General features: G+C 38.6%; 1 protein-coding gene and 1 long non-coding RNA gene across 6 annotated transcripts in view; one reads left to right on the forward strand and one right to left on the reverse strand.

Moving 5' to 3' along the window:
* Positions 1-66: 66 nt before the first annotated feature.
* LOC114015649 (uncharacterized) lies at positions 67-13,610 on the forward strand. Of its 2 annotated transcripts, XR_003559682.2 has the most exons (4): positions 67-6,536; positions 11,935-12,035; positions 12,926-13,020; positions 13,329-13,610. It is a non-coding gene; the product is annotated as an uncharacterized LOC114015649 (long non-coding RNA). The 2 variants fall into 2 exon arrangements; XR_008731165.1 differs by having other exon boundaries at positions 12,926-13,610.
* Positions 6,547-19,085, reverse strand: part of MYOM1 (myomesin 1) — an 81,456-nt gene continuing 68,917 nt past the window's right edge. For 3 of the 4 annotated variants that reach the window (XM_055703486.1, XM_055703484.1, XM_055703485.1), the window contains 3 exons: positions 18,981-19,003; positions 17,298-17,353; positions 11,169-12,166 (listed from right to left, as the gene is read on the reverse strand). In XM_055703486.1, the coding sequence (XP_055559461.1) occupies positions 11,873-12,166; positions 17,298-17,353; positions 18,981-19,003 (373 nt within the window). In that variant the 3' untranslated portion in view covers positions 11,169-11,872. Of the gene's footprint in view, positions 7,742-9,006; positions 9,128-11,168; positions 12,167-17,297; positions 17,354-18,980; positions 19,004-19,085 lie in introns of those variants that run through there. The other variant, XM_055703488.1, reaches the window with a different exon arrangement.

A 19,085-nucleotide genomic window follows, 5' to 3' on the forward strand; every position in this document is an offset into this window, starting at 1 on the left:
TGACCTTGGGGCGACGCAAGGGGGAGGGGGAAGGGCGCGCGTGCGCGGGGCGGGCGCCGGCGGAGCGGGAGCGGCGGGCCCGGCCCAGCCTAACTTGCGCCGTGTGGGACAGGGGGCGGCTGCGGGCCCTTTAACCGGTGTCAGCGAAGCGGGGGATAGAGGAGCTGAGCCTGTGGCGACGGCGGCCTTGCCGAGGCAGTCACCCGAGGCGGGTTCGGGCAGCCTCCTCCGAGCCTGCCTTTCTCGCTAGTCCACCTCCTCCTCCGCGCCCCCAGCGCTGCACAGCCTCTCGGGGGGCGTCGGGAGGCTGTGGCCCCTTGCCAGGCTGTGGCTTTGCTGTCACAAGCGCAGAGCGGTCGTGGCTTGTTAGGCGTCCCGGCCGGCCGCCCGCCGCGGGGACGTGGTTGCCGCCTATTTCCTCAAGGCGCGGCGCTGAGGTGACGAGCAGCGCTGAGGTGACGAGCGGCGGAGTGCTCTGTGCAGCTATTTATAGCCGTGGTCTCAGCGTTAACACCTCGTGACAGGGATGCTTCAAAAGAAACTGCACGTTCAGGGTCTTTGCTGCTTTATACATCCGCCACTGCATCCTTCTTCTGAAAGTTACCTGCCTACCCGGAGGAGGCTGGAAAAGAGATTTTTTAATGTATATAAATGAAAGTGTAGAATTGCAAAATCAAAACATGTCCAGCTGGCCAGGTATGTCTTTCAGGTCAGCAGCTTCACTGCCCATTACTTAGGTGATTCATGCCACTGCTCACTGAAGTTGGCTCGATTACGTGTTATTACTTACTTGACTCATGCAGTTGCCCAGAGACCCCAGATGATACTGAGACATCATATGTACTAAACCAGGAGGGATAGTATTTGCACCCCAAACTAGCAGTACAAAAAAAGGGAAAAGAGAAGTAGCATAATTAGGAATGCAGCTTAGGTTTCACAAATGTGAATGAAGTCATTTAGCACTATCCATGTTGCTTGGCTATTCTACTGTCCTTTGTCTATCAATTACCTTTTCATTTGCCAGCCTGCTGACAAGAGTCTTTAAAAGCTGGCTTTGCCCCACTTGGTGTTAGAGCCATTTTAGGCTCTCACATAGGTTTTCTGTAACTGTCACGCAAGAAATCAGGCTAGTTAACAAAGCATCCAATGCAACTGGCAAAAAGACATGCTAGCGTGCAAAGTATTGTACAGACAATGTTTACTGTAACAGTCCATGTCTCTGAAAGAACCTTGACCATCTTTTGTACCAGCCTTACGAAGAGAGATCTGTTTACTCATCTGTACTTCCTGTGGCAAACTGCCTAAGTCAGTGAGTTTCCTTATTTGAAAGTAATATATTTAAATCCTTCTGAGCATGGAGCAACAAAAAATCTACCCGTGTAACATGCAGGCTGGATTTTTAAAGAAAGCAATTCATGGAAGAAGATACAAACACAGAATTACATGGATAGGGTGACTATATTATACATATGTAAAAAGAAAGAAAGGTCAGATTTCATGCCTGCCCATTTTGATGATGTTATTTTTGTGTCAGAAATTCTGAGTCAATTTTGGAACACTTTCCAGGACTCGGGATACATGGATGCAACACAGACTAATGGAGCAATTTCCCACTCTTTAGTTCAACCATGTTTCAGCTGCAGCAGTTTTCTGAAGAGGCCTCTCATTTGAATGTAATGTCATAATAATAATAATTACCTAGCCATATTAGCATAACATCTGTTGCAAACACGCTTCAACTAAGAGATCATTTCCCTGCTTTACTGAGTTCCTTATCTGGCATCTTAGTTGCTTAATTTGTGAAGGTTACCACATCAGCAGTTGCTCTAACCAAATATTTTTATGTTCCCATGATCTTATCTTCACTGGTCATAACAGCAAGTGGTTTTTTTTAGTTGAGGGGATTCTTCTTTCCAACACCAGACAGCCCTGCTCACAGGGAGGTAAGAGTTAAGGGCTAAATGTATGTCCTTCAATATAAATTTGAAGCTAGATCCTATTATAAAATTAAGCCTAATCCAAAAGCAGGCTAGCTTCTTAGGTGACAGGAAAAATCATTACTTGAAAAGCGGTAACAAATTGATAAGTCATACTCTTCTACTTCAGACCTGGAATTTGTGCTTCTGATTAAAAAGCCTTCATTTGAAAACAGTGTTTTCCCTTTAGATAACCTTTTCCATTCCAAAATATCATCTCCAGACAATCAGAAGGCTACAGAAGTTGACAGCCTTCAGTATTTTCCTTTTGTATTCTCTACTCTTTTGCACTTACACAGAGGAGATTACAATCAAGCTTTAAAAATGGCCTGGATTTTCCACAGCTGTATCAAGTGAGATTTGTTTCCATTCTGATTGTGTGGAGTTACACAACGTAGTGGTATAGATAGGATCTCTGTACATCTGTGCATGATTTGTGGTCCTCCTTGAACCATAACTCACTGGTAGTTAGTTAAACCAGGGCTTCCAGGCCGTAGAAAACCTGCCACTTTATTTACATTAGTTTTACCTTTTCACCACAAATGTCACTATTATTTTTCCCATCAGGGACAGGGGAGGGTGTGATAAGAGCAACTGCTTACTTTTTTGGATTTTTTTTTTCCTCTCGTGGAGGGGAAATAATTTGAAAGTGTGTTACCTAGTGCCAACGGCTCTCCAGTTAGCAGCAATATGTCTAGCAGCAATATTGTGTGAGAGAGGTAATCTGCTTAGAGCTAGGCAAGAAATGATGAAGAGTCTCCAGCAAGTTAGGATAGACTGCCAGGGGTAAATCACAGGTCTGGGAGAGTATAGGGTGCTAGGCATGGCTTTGGTGAAGTCTGAGAAAATTTGTGGTTCAGCGGATAGAGAGCTGTAGGTGTAGGGATGTAGCATCAGCCAACCAGCTTGCATTGATCCCTGAGTGCTCAGCATATTACTGACATTTGTAAAGTAAAGAAAAAATGGCCTTTGCTTATTTGTTACAGCAGTTTTAAAAAAAAAAAAAGTCTTTGGCCACATAAGGCAAAAAAAGCTGACATCAGTGGTGAGACATTATTATGTCATTTGCCTGTTTGTATGCACGCAACACCTAGAAACAACTTTTGGAATACGTATTCCATGCCCACCATCATCCCTGTTCGTATTATGGTAGTCAGGATATCCTAAAAATTTTTTTTTAATTGTTTAGACTCTAGCTGTTATACCTTACCTCTAGTAAACCTGAGAGATTCCTCATCTCTGTATCTTAGATCTCTGAGATCAGAATGACATTATGACAGGGTGTAACAATTTAGTTTATCTTTTTTATCCCATTTAACAGGTGGAAAAGAATGTGGAAAGTTAATAGCAACGATTCAAGGCTGAAAGGAAGTGTACCCTGAGCTACCAAAATACCTAGGCACACCAGTAGTCCCACTGTAGTTGATGGACTTGTTTGTAGGTTTAAGGTATTTGGTTAAGTCAGCATACAGATCAAGTCTCATGTGAGCAGTATGTCTCCATTCTTTGTCAATCATTAGCAGGTGGTTTCACAAACCTTTTTCTGTTAATAGATATGATAGGGTTTCAGGCCTCCTGTTAAGAGGTTCCTTATCTTTGCCAAAGTCACAGCCTAATTAAGTAGGAGGTTTTATTCTGTTCCTGTTAGCAGTAGTGATGAAACAGTAAATGGAAATGACTATCAAATAGAATGGACGGTAGAAGATGCAGAGGGGGCGAGAGGGAAGGAAAGGTGTTGCATTTGAAAATGTGCAGGAGAAAGATTACAGGAAGGACATCTCACATAATGAAATGGGAAGTGAGACAAGGGGAAAAGTCAGCGGTAGGTTGCAGCCAAATCTGGTGCCTGCCTTCCTCTCCTTGCCGTCAGTCTCATCCTCTCACCATCTTGCTCACAGTACCTTCATCTCCAGACGCCTTTGTGGAACAGAGCAGTTTTCTGTAACGTTTTTCTCTTTACAGCTTTTGTTGCTCTTTTCCCTGGCCAACATTTTGCTTCAGTTCTTAAAACTTACTGTCCTTTTAGCAAGACAAAAAAAAACTTCTGTGGAAAGATTTGTTTCAGATATGTCTGGTCAGTATAAGTGCAACTTAGATGGAATATTGTTTGTGTGTTCACCTTATGTAGTTCAAGGATACAGAGCAGAAGTTCGCCCTATGCTAGTTTAAGGATGATCTCACTTTGCAACTGGCTGCTTCAAAGATTATGGCTTTATGTATTACCAGATTATGTTTTGTCGGTCTCAGACCACAGACACATCTTCCTCAATAATTGTCTAACAAATCCAAAACTAATTCTCAGAAGAACTCAAGGACATCTGGAATCACAATTCTGTTACTACAGTGGAAGGTAAAGCCTGTTTTTCACATCGTTGATCTTCAAAAATCACCTTTTGTAATTTTGGAAGGTGATTGGATAATACAGATTGATGCAACACCTCCCCAAACTGTTAAATATAATTGTTATAACACAAGAATATAAATTTGTAACAGAATTATAAATTTGAATATGAAGAGTAATGCATGCTGGAATGGAATATGTAGGTAAGAACGAAGATACTATCCAGAAGTGGCACTTCAGATAAACATTGCAACCAGTGTCTGATTTTAAATATAGTCAAATGGTTCTCTGTGTTTGGTAGGAGATTCTGTTGCTTCAGGAATAATTTGTATTCTATCATTATGTAATGGACAGAGACTGAAACAATTTTTCATTATTATCATGGAAAATAGAACATAAATTACACATTTTGATTGCAAGAAAAAAGAATGTTTCAACCATGGTAGCATAATAAGCTTTAATATAGTCAGTTCTGTTAATAATAATTTTGAACATTTTTTATACATTTGTGAATAACTACAGCTTGAATAATCAAAATGAAAAATAAATAAAGGGTTTTTTTTAATCTTTGATATGTTTATTTGTGTATTTCATTTACCATGCATAACAACACTATGCTTCTGGATAGAAATAATTTCCAGTAGAACAGTAGGGATGTACTTCATTGCCAGCTGTTTGAGGAACCATCCAAATTCAACAAAAGAAAACCAAATACCCTCGTGCATTTTAGTTAAAAAAATTTTAAAGTATTTCTAGTAGGTTTTAATTGAAATACCAGAAAAGTATTGGGTTTTCTCTCTGCAAAAAGACCTGATTCTGCCACAGTGACACAGGAGAGATCTGCCATTGGCTTCACAGTGAGCAAAACAGTCTTTGTAATCTGAGGTTGGGACATTTTTAGAACATCCCTCTGAGATCCAGCTTGTTTTCTATTAAAACTAATGAAAAGACCCCTGTGGCATTTTGCAGGAATTGGATCAGGCTCTCAGTGGTACAATCTGTTCTATATATAACTTGCGCGTTGCCATTGATGTTTGTGGGAGATAGGCTCCCAACCCAAAGGAGCTGTAAGAGATGATGGATTTTTAGAGAGGTAAGAAAGGCTGAAATAATTGCCATGGCAAAGATGAATTAAGAGTTGTGTGAAACAACCTGCAACTTTGTAGTGTTTTGAAAGGTCAGAACCTGTAACTGTCCGGCAGAGTGATATCATCACACATCTGTAGATATTTATCATTTTCTGTAACAGTTGCATGAGAACCTACATGCATTAAGGTTCTCATTTAAAACGTGTCCTACCATGGAAATGCTCCTTACTGCGTTTCTGTGTGGGACCTACCTCATGTTGTTTGCTGCTGGGCTACTCCAGTTTTCTGCTAAGTTAAACTATACTACATAGATGTAGAACAAGATGTAATGTAGAACTGAATCAAGCTCTGCATTAAACAGATGTTGGATGATGTTGGTTATAGTCCAGTCTGTATTTTGAGTTTCTCCCACTACTTTTTTTGTGTAGCAGTCAATATTTTGATTTGCATATTTTTTTCTGTTGCACCCTACATCTTTCTGTCACTCAGAATGGACCATCCAAATTATTTAAATCCTTTACCTTGTTTACAGTAAGGTTATTACTCTAACTGCCTCCATATAAGTGCTCTATCTTATATTTCATGCAGCAGGAATCTTTTTGTTGGTCTTAAAAAGAGTTGAACTGAACCCTGTTGGAATTCTGCTGGAAGAAATGGATTTCTTTATATCACAGATACAGTGTCTCAGGTGTTACACTTTTACATGCTATTAAGATTCTTTGTTTTCTTAAGCTAACAGTTCTGTAAGGATGGATTAGGAACAAATATTTCTTGTGTTTTCAGTTTTCTGCATTTGTCATAGATCTAACAACCTAGAAACATCAGTGGAGGTCAGTAATCTTTCAACAATAATCCATCTGGAAGAAGCCAATATAATATGATTGAGCCTTCTAAGAGTTGGTATCAACACAAATATTTTCCTAGTAATTAAAATACCTTATGTTTAATTTTTGTATTTAATAATTCCTGGTCACTTAAAAGTTGAATTCAGCTTGCATATTAACAAAATAAATTCTGACCTTTATTTTTATTGATTTGTTTTTCAGCTTGAACTCTACTTCTTCCAAGGTATGGAAGAAATACTCACCTACAAATGAGTCATATTTTCTTATAGCCTCAGTATATAAGCATGTGAGTGAACACAGTAATGATTTAAAGCAGAGATTCTTGACTTAATATTAATTCCTCGCTTACATGGACCATGAAGTTACACTTTCTTATAAGAAACCAGTGGGTCTGATCCTAGTGAGGGGAAGAAGGTATAGCGGTGGGCTGAGTCACTCAGAGGAAGGAGGACAGTGGGTTTAGCAGGTCTTGCAAGCAGAAATATGATTGCTGTAGCAAAGAGGGTGGAGAGAAATGAGCATGTGGGGCAGTGGATACTTTATCGGTTAATGCTACATCCATAGTACCTCACCAGAGCCATGAGGGAGTTAATGCAGAGGACCAAAAAGCAGTCATGTGGGTCTCAGTGATAAGGAATGGCCAGATGTCGTCCTGATCCTCCTGACAAAACAGGTTTGCATGAAAGAAATTTGGATCAAAAGAAAACCTACGTATGGCCCCCTTGCATCCATAGCAGATGGCTCTGTTTCTGGAGATCTTCCCATGTGGCCAAATTGGTTGTGGTGAAAAGTACAGCCCGTTTGATATTAAAAGGATTGTATGTAGAGTTTCCTTGAGAAAGTAAGTGGGGTCTGCCTCAAGCTGTGATGGCCTACAAATATCAATTAACAAATCCACACAACTGATACCACCATTCTTTTACAGTAAATATATATATATATATATTATATATAGTAAATATGTCAGTTCTGCACAGGATTCACTCTAATAAACTCTGCTTATCATGGACATTAATTAAAATAACTTTGTCAGTATGTGAATCATTATTAAGATACTTAGAAATGACTGCAGTGCAACTAAACTGGTATAGAGACATAAGTACCCATCTACTATGCATTTAAAGTTAAGAAGTATTACAAATGTTATTAAAAAAAAACTAATAAACTTTTGTGTTAAAATATTATGACTAGTCTACCACCCATGAAATCTCAGCTTGAACTAATTATCCAGATCATAACAAGACCACATTCTTCATTCAAGAACAGCAGGGTTTACTCAAGCTGTTTTTTCCAGTGGTTTCTTTCCCTGCTGATCCAAGCTTCCTGTGGGCTGAGGAACCATTTCTGCTACTGCTGCTGCCTTTCCATCAGTCATCTTTGCTGCTTGCTGGTTGCTTTTTGTATCCTTTTCTGTTTCCTCACAGGGGATTTCATTTGGGTCAGGTGTCTCTTCTGTAGCAATAATTTCGTCTGCATGTGGCTTCATAAAATCTGATTTAGGAAAAGTAATATAATTTCTCATATATTTACTATGTTCAGCAACACAGAGGTATGTAGAGTGAGCTTTTGCTTTCACATTGGTTATGACCCTATCATGTTCTGTTCCTCTTCCCATACCCATATAGAGAGATTCAGTATCACGAATAAAGTTACTGCTTTTTACAGAGCAAAAAGCAAGCCCAGGTCTTTATGGTCTCTAATTAAAAAGTTAAGGGGTAGAGCCTGCAAAATATTTACAGATGTAAAAAATTGTTTCTCACATAAGTCACCTCATTAACAGGACTGCTCAGATATGTCTAGGTTACCCACACCAATAAGACAAGAGAGGAAAAAAATGCAGTTAAATGTTTGTTCTTGCCTTAAGAGCAGAAAGGGGAGGGGAATAGGAACACAAATTGTTCTGTCAGCAATTATATAACATGTGTACACCCTGCATACAAAGAAAAAATACTTGGGCAAAAATATGTAGAACATGTTCTGATAATGTTGGAATTTAAGCCTTATTTGGAGCTAAAATGCTTTAGATGAGTTGTAACGAGGGAGTTGTAATTGTGAAGAATAAATCAATGTCCAAGTAGCAATTATATAGTAAGAGTCTAAAAGAACAGTAAAAATGTGTAATATACAAGGATGCTGGCTCCCAGAGAGCTTTTCATTTTCCACCCTTTCTCTAAATTGGACCAAAAAATGTTCACCTATAATTCCAACTTTAGTATTCAATAGGGACATAAACCTAAGAATAACTGATTAATCTCAAATCATGGCTCTACAATCAGCATTTTCTAAAACACTTTGGCATTTAGGATCCCTTAATTAACAAAGCTTTTTTTTTTCTTTTTTTTTTTCTTTTTCTTTTTTTTTTTTTTTGTTAAGTGTCAAATGTCTAGCTGCTGAAATAAGTCCTACTTTGGAAAATAACCATCTGTATATATATATATACATACTTAGGAGGTCTTCTGTCTGCATTCAACAAGTTGGAAGTATTTATTATGGCTTAACAAACTTTCATCAGCCAGGTGAGCTAAGGTGAGAACTCACAGCCTAGTGGAAAGAGGATTTGAAAGTGTTGATTTAAATCTCTTTCACTGAGGTTTAACCTGGCAATTCATACATTGCATTGTTGTTGGTTAAGAGCATACATACTGTAAACTTGATTGATTGGGACCTGAGAAATATTGATTGGCACAGACTATTAACTGCATCACGTTTAACAATTTTTTCACTGGAGAAGACCATAAAGGGGAAAGTGCTTTTACCTTGCTTTTCCCCTTCCTTCCGTTTGCTTGATGTTGTTTTTTTCTTTTTCGATGCAGTTTTATTTTTTTGATCATGTCCTTGGACTGTGGCAGTCTGTCCTGACACAGAAATCACAATCACCTGAACCAAAGGAAGAACAAAAAGCGCACAAGCAAAAAATGTGGATGCATCACAAACTCAGTTTGAAACCACCGTAACTGAATTCCTGGCAGCAACATGTTTAGAAGCAGCTATTGCTCTAACTTTCAGAGACACATACATCTTCTAAAGCAAAGACGCACAGGCTCCAGCCTGTTACCTGGGAGATGACCTGCTTTTATTCCCTCACAGTTCTGCCAAAAGGAGGGAGGCAGGACAGATTTTTGAAGATAAAATAGTAGAAAGAAACTGCTGCCAAAATGCAATCATTATTAAAAATATGTTAATGCTATGTAGGAAACATCAGTTATCAGGTATTGCAAAGAGCAAGTCATATTGTTGTTTGCACTCTGAAGGATGGGGGGGAGATGTGACACTGTTGCTTTTAAGGTGTATGTCCCGGGATCAAGATGGAGTGACCTTATATCATCCTTGAATTGGCTTCATGTCATACTAAGGAAAATACTAAATAATTTTACATTTGTTCTTTAAACTCAGAAAGCTTGCTGTATCTCTAATTACAGATTTTGTCATGATTGTATTTTTAAATCTTAGAATTAAGCTGTTTTACTTTATCTGATACATAGCACCTATAGTAAATAGTCTGGACTTTTTTATAACATATTGATCTGTTAATGTACATAATTACACGCTTAAACCTTAAAATCGCTATAATATCCTTTGATATTTGAGTTTTAACTGTTTTAGGAGATAAGGCTGTGTGAACACATGCACTTGTTTATGTGAAATGCTGAAAACACGTTAGTTTTACATAATTTCATGTTAAAAATCCCTGTGATGTAAAATCTGTTCTGGAAGAAAAAAGATTTATACCAGATAAACTTAACATGTTCTTTGAAACTGGTGGTACTATTAATGCATAAAGTTAAGGACATGCTAACATGTTTTGGTAGGTCATAAATCTGATATAAATCTGTATTATCTTTTTTTTTTTTAACAATTAAGATCATAACCATTAGCTCTTTATAGAAACTTATTTAAAAAAACACTATTAAAAATTGCAAAAAATCACCACTTCCACCATTGATACCTGAGCCATTAAGAACTTCCTTATGCTTCCACTTTGCCTTTAATATTAGCTGACAGTAAACCTCAGATGGCAAGGGTTTAAGTGAGCATTAACTGTACAGAACTTACTTGTGGCATCCTCACAGAAATGAAAATACTGCAGTAAAATGAGTACTTGAGAAACAGCACTATTTCTGCAGTCACAGTAGCTAAAACCAACAGAAAGCATGTGAAACCTGCACAGATCATGCTTATACATATGTTTGTTCTTTAGATTTTGATGTGAAGAACTGTGTTGTGGCACTAATAATTAAAATAGTTAATATGGTATGTACATTGCTCTCCTAGTTATCTATTGGGCTGATAACTTCTGCTGATCTTATATGTATATATGATATATATTGTATCACATATATATAAATCATATATATATGTCCAGAATGGACATATATGTACATTCTGTTGCTCTTCCTCAGCTAACATTAATCAGTGGCATTGGAAAATAACTGACATGGAGTTTTTAATCTATGTAGGTTTGTTCAAAGATCTGGACAAGTGTTTTTTGTCTGATTTTTATCTGAAAAAAACCCACATGTTCCAGTGAAGATTCTTTTTGTAGCTTTAAAAGATCTTGAAAAAACGTGTTATTTCTGATCTCTCACTGTTAAGTTTGGATGAAATTGACTGAGGTCTCAGTCTAGCAAAATACTTACCTAACACCCTTAAATCAAAATTCATGAGCAGGTCCATTGAATTGCATGCAACTACTATGTCTGAATCTGCAAAAATACCTTGTCAAGTTGAGATGTGAAGGTCTGTACAGAAAGGTGCGAAGAGATGCTGTTGTGGGTTTTGTTGTGAACAGTAAAGTGAAGATTAACAGGGATCTAAGGGAAGCTGGAGGTAATTATGGTGGTAAAAGCATTAAGACACTAAGACACTGTGCACAACTACCAGAGCCGTGACTAGTAAAACAAGACACAGTGAAACAAGCTTGTGATGGAAGGAAAGAAGTGAATTCCGTTTATTTGTGAACATAGAGGAGAAGTTCATACATTTTTGCAGACACACATACACATTAGTATTCTGGCCTCCTCAGCCTAATTTTCATTTATGGTACAGTACTTCTACCCCAATTGGGCAGATTAAACAATATTTATGGGTGTAAATGACACCCATATTAAGGCCTCTCTAAATTAACACAGCAATACAAAGGGACCTTAATGTAGACAAAACCCAGCACTAATTTCTCCATGATTTAATTCTCTAACACATTCCGTCTATGCTACTTTACCAAAGTTGGAACAAATCTAAACTGCTGCTCAAAAATGCCTCAATCATTTTTTATCTTTCCATCTACCTCATCAGTTGCCTCCACTGAAATGATTCTTCACCCTTTCCATGTTTGTTGTAGGGTCAAATGCTCCAGGAAGAATGTCAAACAGCAGACTTGTGATACAGTGAGCATGCATTTGGTGCGGCTCAAGATGCTATGACTAGGTTCTGTGACGTTAGCAGTACGAAAACATTTAGGAAAGGCCCTGTTTTCCCTGGCACAATTAAGTGTATTAGAAGCAAAAGTGAAATGAATAGAAAAATTCAAGGCTGCCTGCTAAAGCAGAAAGCCATTTACACACACAGATTACATCAGCCTGTCATTCAAAATTTCCCCCATACTTCTGTTTTCTAGTCTTAAATTCATGCTTTTGTTTTGTTATCTTCATTCTTTTTCTGTTGCTGAGACTGTCTCTCTTCCTCAGGTATGAACACACTTACAGTGACGTCACTGGTCTCTGTGCCATACTTATTCTTCACCACAATGCTGTATTTCCCAGAGTCGAGTGTGGACACAGTAGAAATGGTAAAGCTGACTTTTTTTCCAGATTCATATTTCAGGATGCAATTAGCATCTGATACAAATGACTTTTCATTTTTCAGCCATGAGACCTCTGGGGTAGGATCTCCCCAGACAGTACAAGAAAGATTAAGTGCCTGTAGAAAAAGTACAAAAAGATTATAAGTAAAAGTCAGTAAATGTTTGCTGTGGTTTTTGATGCCTGATTCTCCAAATGTTCCTACTCCCCATTTAGTTTCCTGCTTTTAGTAAATGGATGCATATCATCATCAGTAATCAATAATTTTTGTCAGAGTCCTCTGTATCATAAAAGAAGAAACTCAATTCAAAAACTCTATTAAAACCTTTCAATATTTTATGGACCTTCTTCTCAACTCTCATAATCATTAGCACAGCTTTCTCCATATATGTTATTTAATATAAAATTAGATATTATCTGCATTTGCATGTTAGACCTGAAATGAGAATTTGAGGAACCGTCAGATGGATTTCTTCACAATAGACTCACTAGATGTTTACCCTAGAAGTAAAGAAAGTGTGCCTGCCTTTTTAAATAATTAAGAACAAAGGGTCCCTGGAATATTTTGTTTAATTAGAATGTTTTTAAACTATGCCCTGACACCTCTTCCAACAAATTTGAATTGTTCTGTATACTCCTGTAAAACTATTTGTTACTGAAATCAGTACAGGCTTTACCCTTTCTTTGGTGTTCATATAAGTGTTTCTCTTTGGTATTAGTAATGTTCCTAAGGGCTGAATTCAGTCCCATCAGACCGAAGGAAGTCTCTTCATTGTCACAGTCAGTTGTTGGAGAGATCACTGGCATTTGGATATTTTCTGTAGGCTGGCAAGTCTATCATGCACACAATGTTCAGGCCTCCTTTTTTTGTTGTCAGCTGAGAAATTCATGTTTGGAAGATACCAATACATACAAGTGATCCCCTCCTTCAGTCACAGTGCTATGGGAATCTTCTCAGAAGAGTTTACAAAAGTGAGTATCACGTAGAGAGTCAAATGTGAAAAATGTTCACATGAAACTTCAGCGGTACATAGACTTTTCTCTGGACCTTTTTTTAGGAAGGAATGCATTTGTATCTAAGTATTAAACAGCACATTGGTCTGGATTGCAAATGTTATTCAAAGCGGAATCTAACTTTCTCAGTTGGAAATTGAAGAATTTTTACTGGAGAGAAAACGGTCTTCAGTGGTTCATTAGGAATGCACTAAATGATACATAAGGAATGGACAAGCTTCCACTTGACTGGAATGAAGTTTCTCTTCCTTTTTTTTTTTTTAAAGGCTCTTGATAAAAATATGTGAAAAATAGAGACAACTGAAAAGCATTCACGTCATTGGCCCTATCAGCTGTCAAGATAAAAATCTACTGTGAGAAATCTACTTAACAGGCTACCTTCCCTTCACCTCTCTGCTTCTTATCTGGTAGTGAAATGGTGGAAAGACGGGACAGAAGAGAGACACCCAAAAGGCTGTTGAAATGAGCAGATAGAAAAAATTGATACCTCTATAAAAACAAAATATTTTTGTACCTCTGAGAACAAAATAAACATCAAATAAATCTCACATGCCTTGAGGACCAAAATGAGAACAAAAGAGAGGGGGAAGCCTTTCCTCCATCAACAACACAATTCTTGGTACCGAGGGAAAGACAGGTTCCAAGGGAGAGGTGGTTACGGCACGGTGGAATGGCCTCTGTCTGATTCCCTGCAGCACCTGCAGCTGGCTACAGTGTGGGGCTGTTGACTGCCTTCTCTTGTAGCCCACTGCTGTGAACGTGAATGTGGTTTTGATTGCCGTATCAGTCCATCTTTTTGAAAAATGAGGGGAAAACAAGAGGTTTTACATTTCCCCCTCTTCCTTATCACTCTTGATACAAACATGCCCTCAGCCTCCACCAGGCATTGCATATGGGCCCCTTCAGGTGCTCAGTATTTCTTTATTGTCTTCTGATTGCCTAGCAAGCAGGAGATCAGCACCGAGTGGCCTCAGCTCCCACTCCAAGATGCTAATGAGCTGAAGTCCATGCCCAGGCAACTCTATTAGTGGCATCATTCAAACCTTGGGTGTTTGAAGTAGTGTCAGTACTCCTTAATTCAAAGAGATTCAAGTGGCAGTGATGACTTTTATTCTTTTAAATCATTCCTTAAAATAGCTGCGTTTTCCTTAACCTCGCATCACTAGTTCCTGTTTGACATCACTGCCTCCTCTTGATGTTCTCAACTCTTATTATTTATTTTCCAGCTACTGATGTGCAGAGATATGTCTTATCATTCACTATGTAGATGGTGAGATCTTTGGTTTTTCTGGAAGGTAATTCCATAATTACATATTATATATATAGAGAGAGAGCCTTAGAAAAGGAGAAGTGATTGCCCACTGTGTATGCATCTATTTGTGTCAAGTTTTCTGTTCTTCAGGCAGGAGATTGTCTTTGCTCATGTATATCTTTATTACTCAATGAAACCCCTGATTATAGTGCTGTATTCAACTTTAAATCCTTATCCTGGTAAAAAAAAAAAAAAAAAAGTGTCCCCTCTAATCCTGGGGGGAAGAGGCACCTTTCCCCTTCAAGATAATCCCCCTTTTCCAGTAGTCATCTGCCTCTAATGATTGCCTGGGGCAGGGGGGAGGGGGGGAAAACTGTCTGGATGTCGTGGTTAGTGAATGAAATCTGTCAGGAAATCAGATCTATCTGAAAAATGCTGGGTGAGTAAACCCCATCTCTTTGAAATGGATCTCAGCATTTCAGAACTCCACACAGAAGTTCCCATAACATGTGTGGACCTGGGGCATTGAGGCATGTGCACCTGGAGCAACCAGCAGCCTCAGGTCCAGGCCCTTTGTGCTCCCCACTAGCTTTTCTGTCTTTCACTGCAGATTATCACAAGTAGGGTAGTGCAGGTGGCAGAGGAAACGTGTCATTGTATTTCAAGTATTCCCTTTCCTCTTGCATATTAGCACAAACTCACACTCATGTGTGGTTTGGGCTAAGATGCCGGTGAGTGAGTTGAAGCAGCTCAGTCAGGGGAACCTGCTTCCTTCTTCCAGCCTCCCTGTGAGGGCACCTACCCCTGGCAAAGGGTAGAATAGGGAGTAGGTAGGCAGGAGGATGTAACATGTTGCTTCTAGGTCTGAAAGTGACTGTCTGTCAGAATCCTAAGTCTCTCCTTTTAAAAATAAAACCTCTTACTCACTTACAGGTCTTCATTAAAACAGTTAATTTGGCTGGCTTTACACAAAACTTACACTAGAATTCTCTGTCAGGTCGAATTCCTCCCTAACATGAACTGACATTTAGCCTTTTCCAATTATATCACACTGCTAAAGAGCATTTATGTCTATCAGTGGAAGCCTCTTAGGCCATCTGGAAGGCTGTTTCATTAACACTGGGTAAACAGTGGTTCATTTATTCTCACACGTATCCTTCAGCTTACATGTAAAAAGCTAATAAATAGCATCACAGTCATGGTGTTAAGTTTAAGTCTGAGATATGCATATGCTTGGAAGTTCAAGCCAGGGGGACCAATCTGTTCATATAGCTCTGTAGTTATGGCTGCACTTCTATTCAGAATCAAAGCTTGCAATTGCCAGTCCTTTGCTACCTCATTTTCTGTTTTTCAGAATCCTGGGTGACTGTGCAATTTGCATGAATTACACAACAGAGAGGTGCATTCCCCTCACTCCAGCATATACGCAAACAATAGACAGATGAGCCAACACCACCCAAACAAGTAAAGTTTTCCCTGATCACTCTGTCCCGCTGCATTTCTCAAAAACATTATCTACTGAATCCAGAAACATAAGGTCAGGGATATTTGTCTCAAGTTCTGGGAGGTTTTCAGTCACTTACTCAAACATTATAAATGTCCTTGTGGTCAAGGACATTGTGTGTCTAGGTAACATTTTGCAACTCATTTTTTTATAAACACTACACATTTTGCTATAGTGAGTTTATACTCAAGTTCATATTAACTCTCTTTTGGCAGAAGGCTTAAAATTGGTAAAAACCATGCAAATTTATCCCCTGCCAAAGCAGCATAAGAATCTGGTCCCAAGCTCAAGCACTGTTAGCTGAGAATCTGCAAATTCATTGTTTCTTTGTGGCTTCTACCTACAGTTACAATTCTCATGGGAGTGCTTCTTTCTTCTACAGCATTTCCCAAACCGCTAAATCCTTTAATGAAAGGTTTAATTAAATGCTATTTCATTTTGTAATGCCAACATACTTAATTTTCCCAGAACTGCTGCAGTCTACTATTTGTTGGCTATGCTACATCTCGCATTGTTAAGCAATTCAGATCAATATTTTAGATTCTTAACACTTCTGCTCAGCTTATAGTCAAATGCTTCTAACCCAGCTGACCTACTGCCAGATAAAGCCAGAAATATCAGGAGGCTGCTGTAATGGAGCTGTCCTGTTACACGTTTTCAATGACATTCATGTGCCCTATTTCAATGTTCGCACGCACCATAAAGAGGAGCTGGCTAGTGGCAGACCAGTGGGAAGCAAAGCACAAGCGCTTCTTGGTCTCAGTACTATTAAGCAGCAACTTGTAGAAGCAGCGTGCTGGGAAAAGGTTGTGTGAGAGTGAGAACTGACTTTCTGGGTCATCTGTTCTTTGCTCAAGCATTAATGTAGCCGTGTTCCTCTGGGAGTGCCTTACAATAAGCTTGCGGCTAAACTCTGCTAATATAATCCAGCGTGACCCCAGTGACTTCTTTTGACTTCCTTCTCATTCACACTGATGAAATAGAGAAAACATTCTCCTTTTGTCTGGATGAGAATTGAGTTGTTATGGTTTACTACTTTTACACCATTTAAAAGCCAGCCTTGATGGGTGTGACTATCTTGCCACATCGCAAGGAAGTTAACTGCAAAAGACATAGAATGACTAGCTATTTTGTAAAAAAAGGAATTAAACTTCTCTGATACCCTGTTACAAAAAAAAAAATCTAACTGTGAAACCTATGCATGAATTTTTAAAGAGCTGGTTATATAAAGAATTTAGTTTCAGCTCACATTGTCATCTCACTTTTATCTAATGCTTAAGAAAAGACACTGCCCTGAATACATAAACCCATCTGTGCAAGACCGCTGAATTATGTACAGAAGGCAGGGGATGAATAAATAACGTAGCAGATTTTAAAGATGGCATCTTAAAAAAAAAAAAAAAGGTGAATATTTTCCCATCATTGAAAGGCATTCAAGCTGTTGGGCTGTTGTGTAAAGCTTCAGTTACTTTACTGTACCTTGCCCTCCTGGATGGTGACAACATCGGGCAAACCTCCAAGTACCCGTGCACGATCTGGAAATAAATGAAAGGAATTTTCTTTAGTGTCTCAAAATCAACTGTGTCCCAGATCTTGTTTCCCCTCTAGTTTTTTACCTTATTTAAGTACAAACTTGTCTCTGATATCTGCACTAGCAGAGAACTATTCAGCATTCTTAGCACAACATTTGGACTTAAAAAACCATTGAATTCACAGCAATAGATGTGTTGATAGCCGGTGTCAGTTACTTACAGAAGGGAATTAAAGTACATGTGCTGTGTCCTGCAGATTTTGCCATCAATTCAGTGTTACTTCTGAGTGCACAAAAAGAAGTCTGAATTTTTGAGATCCAGTGCTCTAAATTTTTAGTGACATAAGCTAAAAACTTTGGTTTCCAAAAGGAGATGAATGACACCTAATGAAGTGGTGGAGATTAGGTTTTAATCTAAATACAAAGAGACTTCAGGCTCAGTGACAACACTAAAATTCCACCGCTTTGTAAGCATCTCTGTGTAAATGACGTTGATACCTGATCTAGTTTTAAGCTCAGTCCCATAGGAATCTTACATAAATACAAATAAACTGATCACATGCAGTCTTTGGTGCACTTATCCTGGAATATGGATTTTGTTCGTTATATGTCTTGGTGGAGCCTAGCAGAGGAAGGAAATGACTATACAGAATGTTGCCCTCTAATGTATTCTGTAAAAGATGTGCTCTGCAGCACAGAGATAACAACCCTACGAGACCAGGAATGGGACTGTGTTAAGTCATTTAACATGCCAGCCCCTTATGAATGGTCCAGGGTTAAAAACTAAATGCCCAGGGTAGGACTATTACTGACCCCTTTGCGCTGTCTCAGCTGGGACATGTAGGGGGTCACTGTACATATACAAGCTCCGCTCTATTTGGAGTATATGTCCAGGAGGAGTTAGCTCAGATCAGAAAAACACATTTTTCTCCAATAACTTTTCAAATGCCAGTTCTGCCCTCATTTTTATACAAGTCTGAAAGTCATCTGGAGTGGGAGATTTTTTTGATGTGTTACATTTTTTCCATGTGTTTTTCTGTAAATAGGGAGAATACTGAGCTCAATAGTTCAAGTTCAATTCTAATGACTTATTCCTTGGGTAGTTAATACATACTTTTGTTTTAGTTGCTATGTTGGAATTAACACACAGGCAAAACTATGAGAGGGTTCAGGGATCTGTCTTTAATGCAAAAGCTGCTGTTGCTTTCTTACCCATTTCTGTATGTAATGCAGAGTCATTTGACATTTTATATAGTTCAGAATTAGCCAAATTATTTCCTCCATCTTTGAAAACAAAGTCACTTTTGTGCATAGAACATGCATGAGAGATCCCAGCAATAAAGCTAATTTTTAGAGAAGTCTAACTGGTAATGACAACAGGAGCTTAGATGGGAAAAATCAACATAATCCATAACTGCAATATGATTAGCTGCAATGTGCACCAATGTTAAATCACAAAAAGGTCACTCTCCATGCTTTTTCTTGGTGTATGGACAAACTTGTTTTAGGATGAGCACATGCACATACACATGTATACAAGCCCTTTCTTTCCCAACACACAACCTTCCTGGAGAGGAAGAAAACCTTCATAAACAGTTTGTTGCAACCATTGTCAAAGAAGGCACACTTACTTTTCTCTGCAATCGCAGCTTGCCTGGAATTGAAAGAAACAAAAAGAAAGTCCAATTTCAGTTAAGGCTTACTTAGAGTGATTGAAAAACTGCTTATCTTTTTAA

Source organism: Falco cherrug, chromosome 3 (genome assembly GCF_023634085.1).
Source record: "Falco cherrug isolate bFalChe1 chromosome 3, bFalChe1.pri, whole genome shotgun sequence".
Lineage (NCBI taxonomy): Eukaryota > Metazoa > Chordata > Aves > Falconiformes > Falconidae > Falco > Falco cherrug.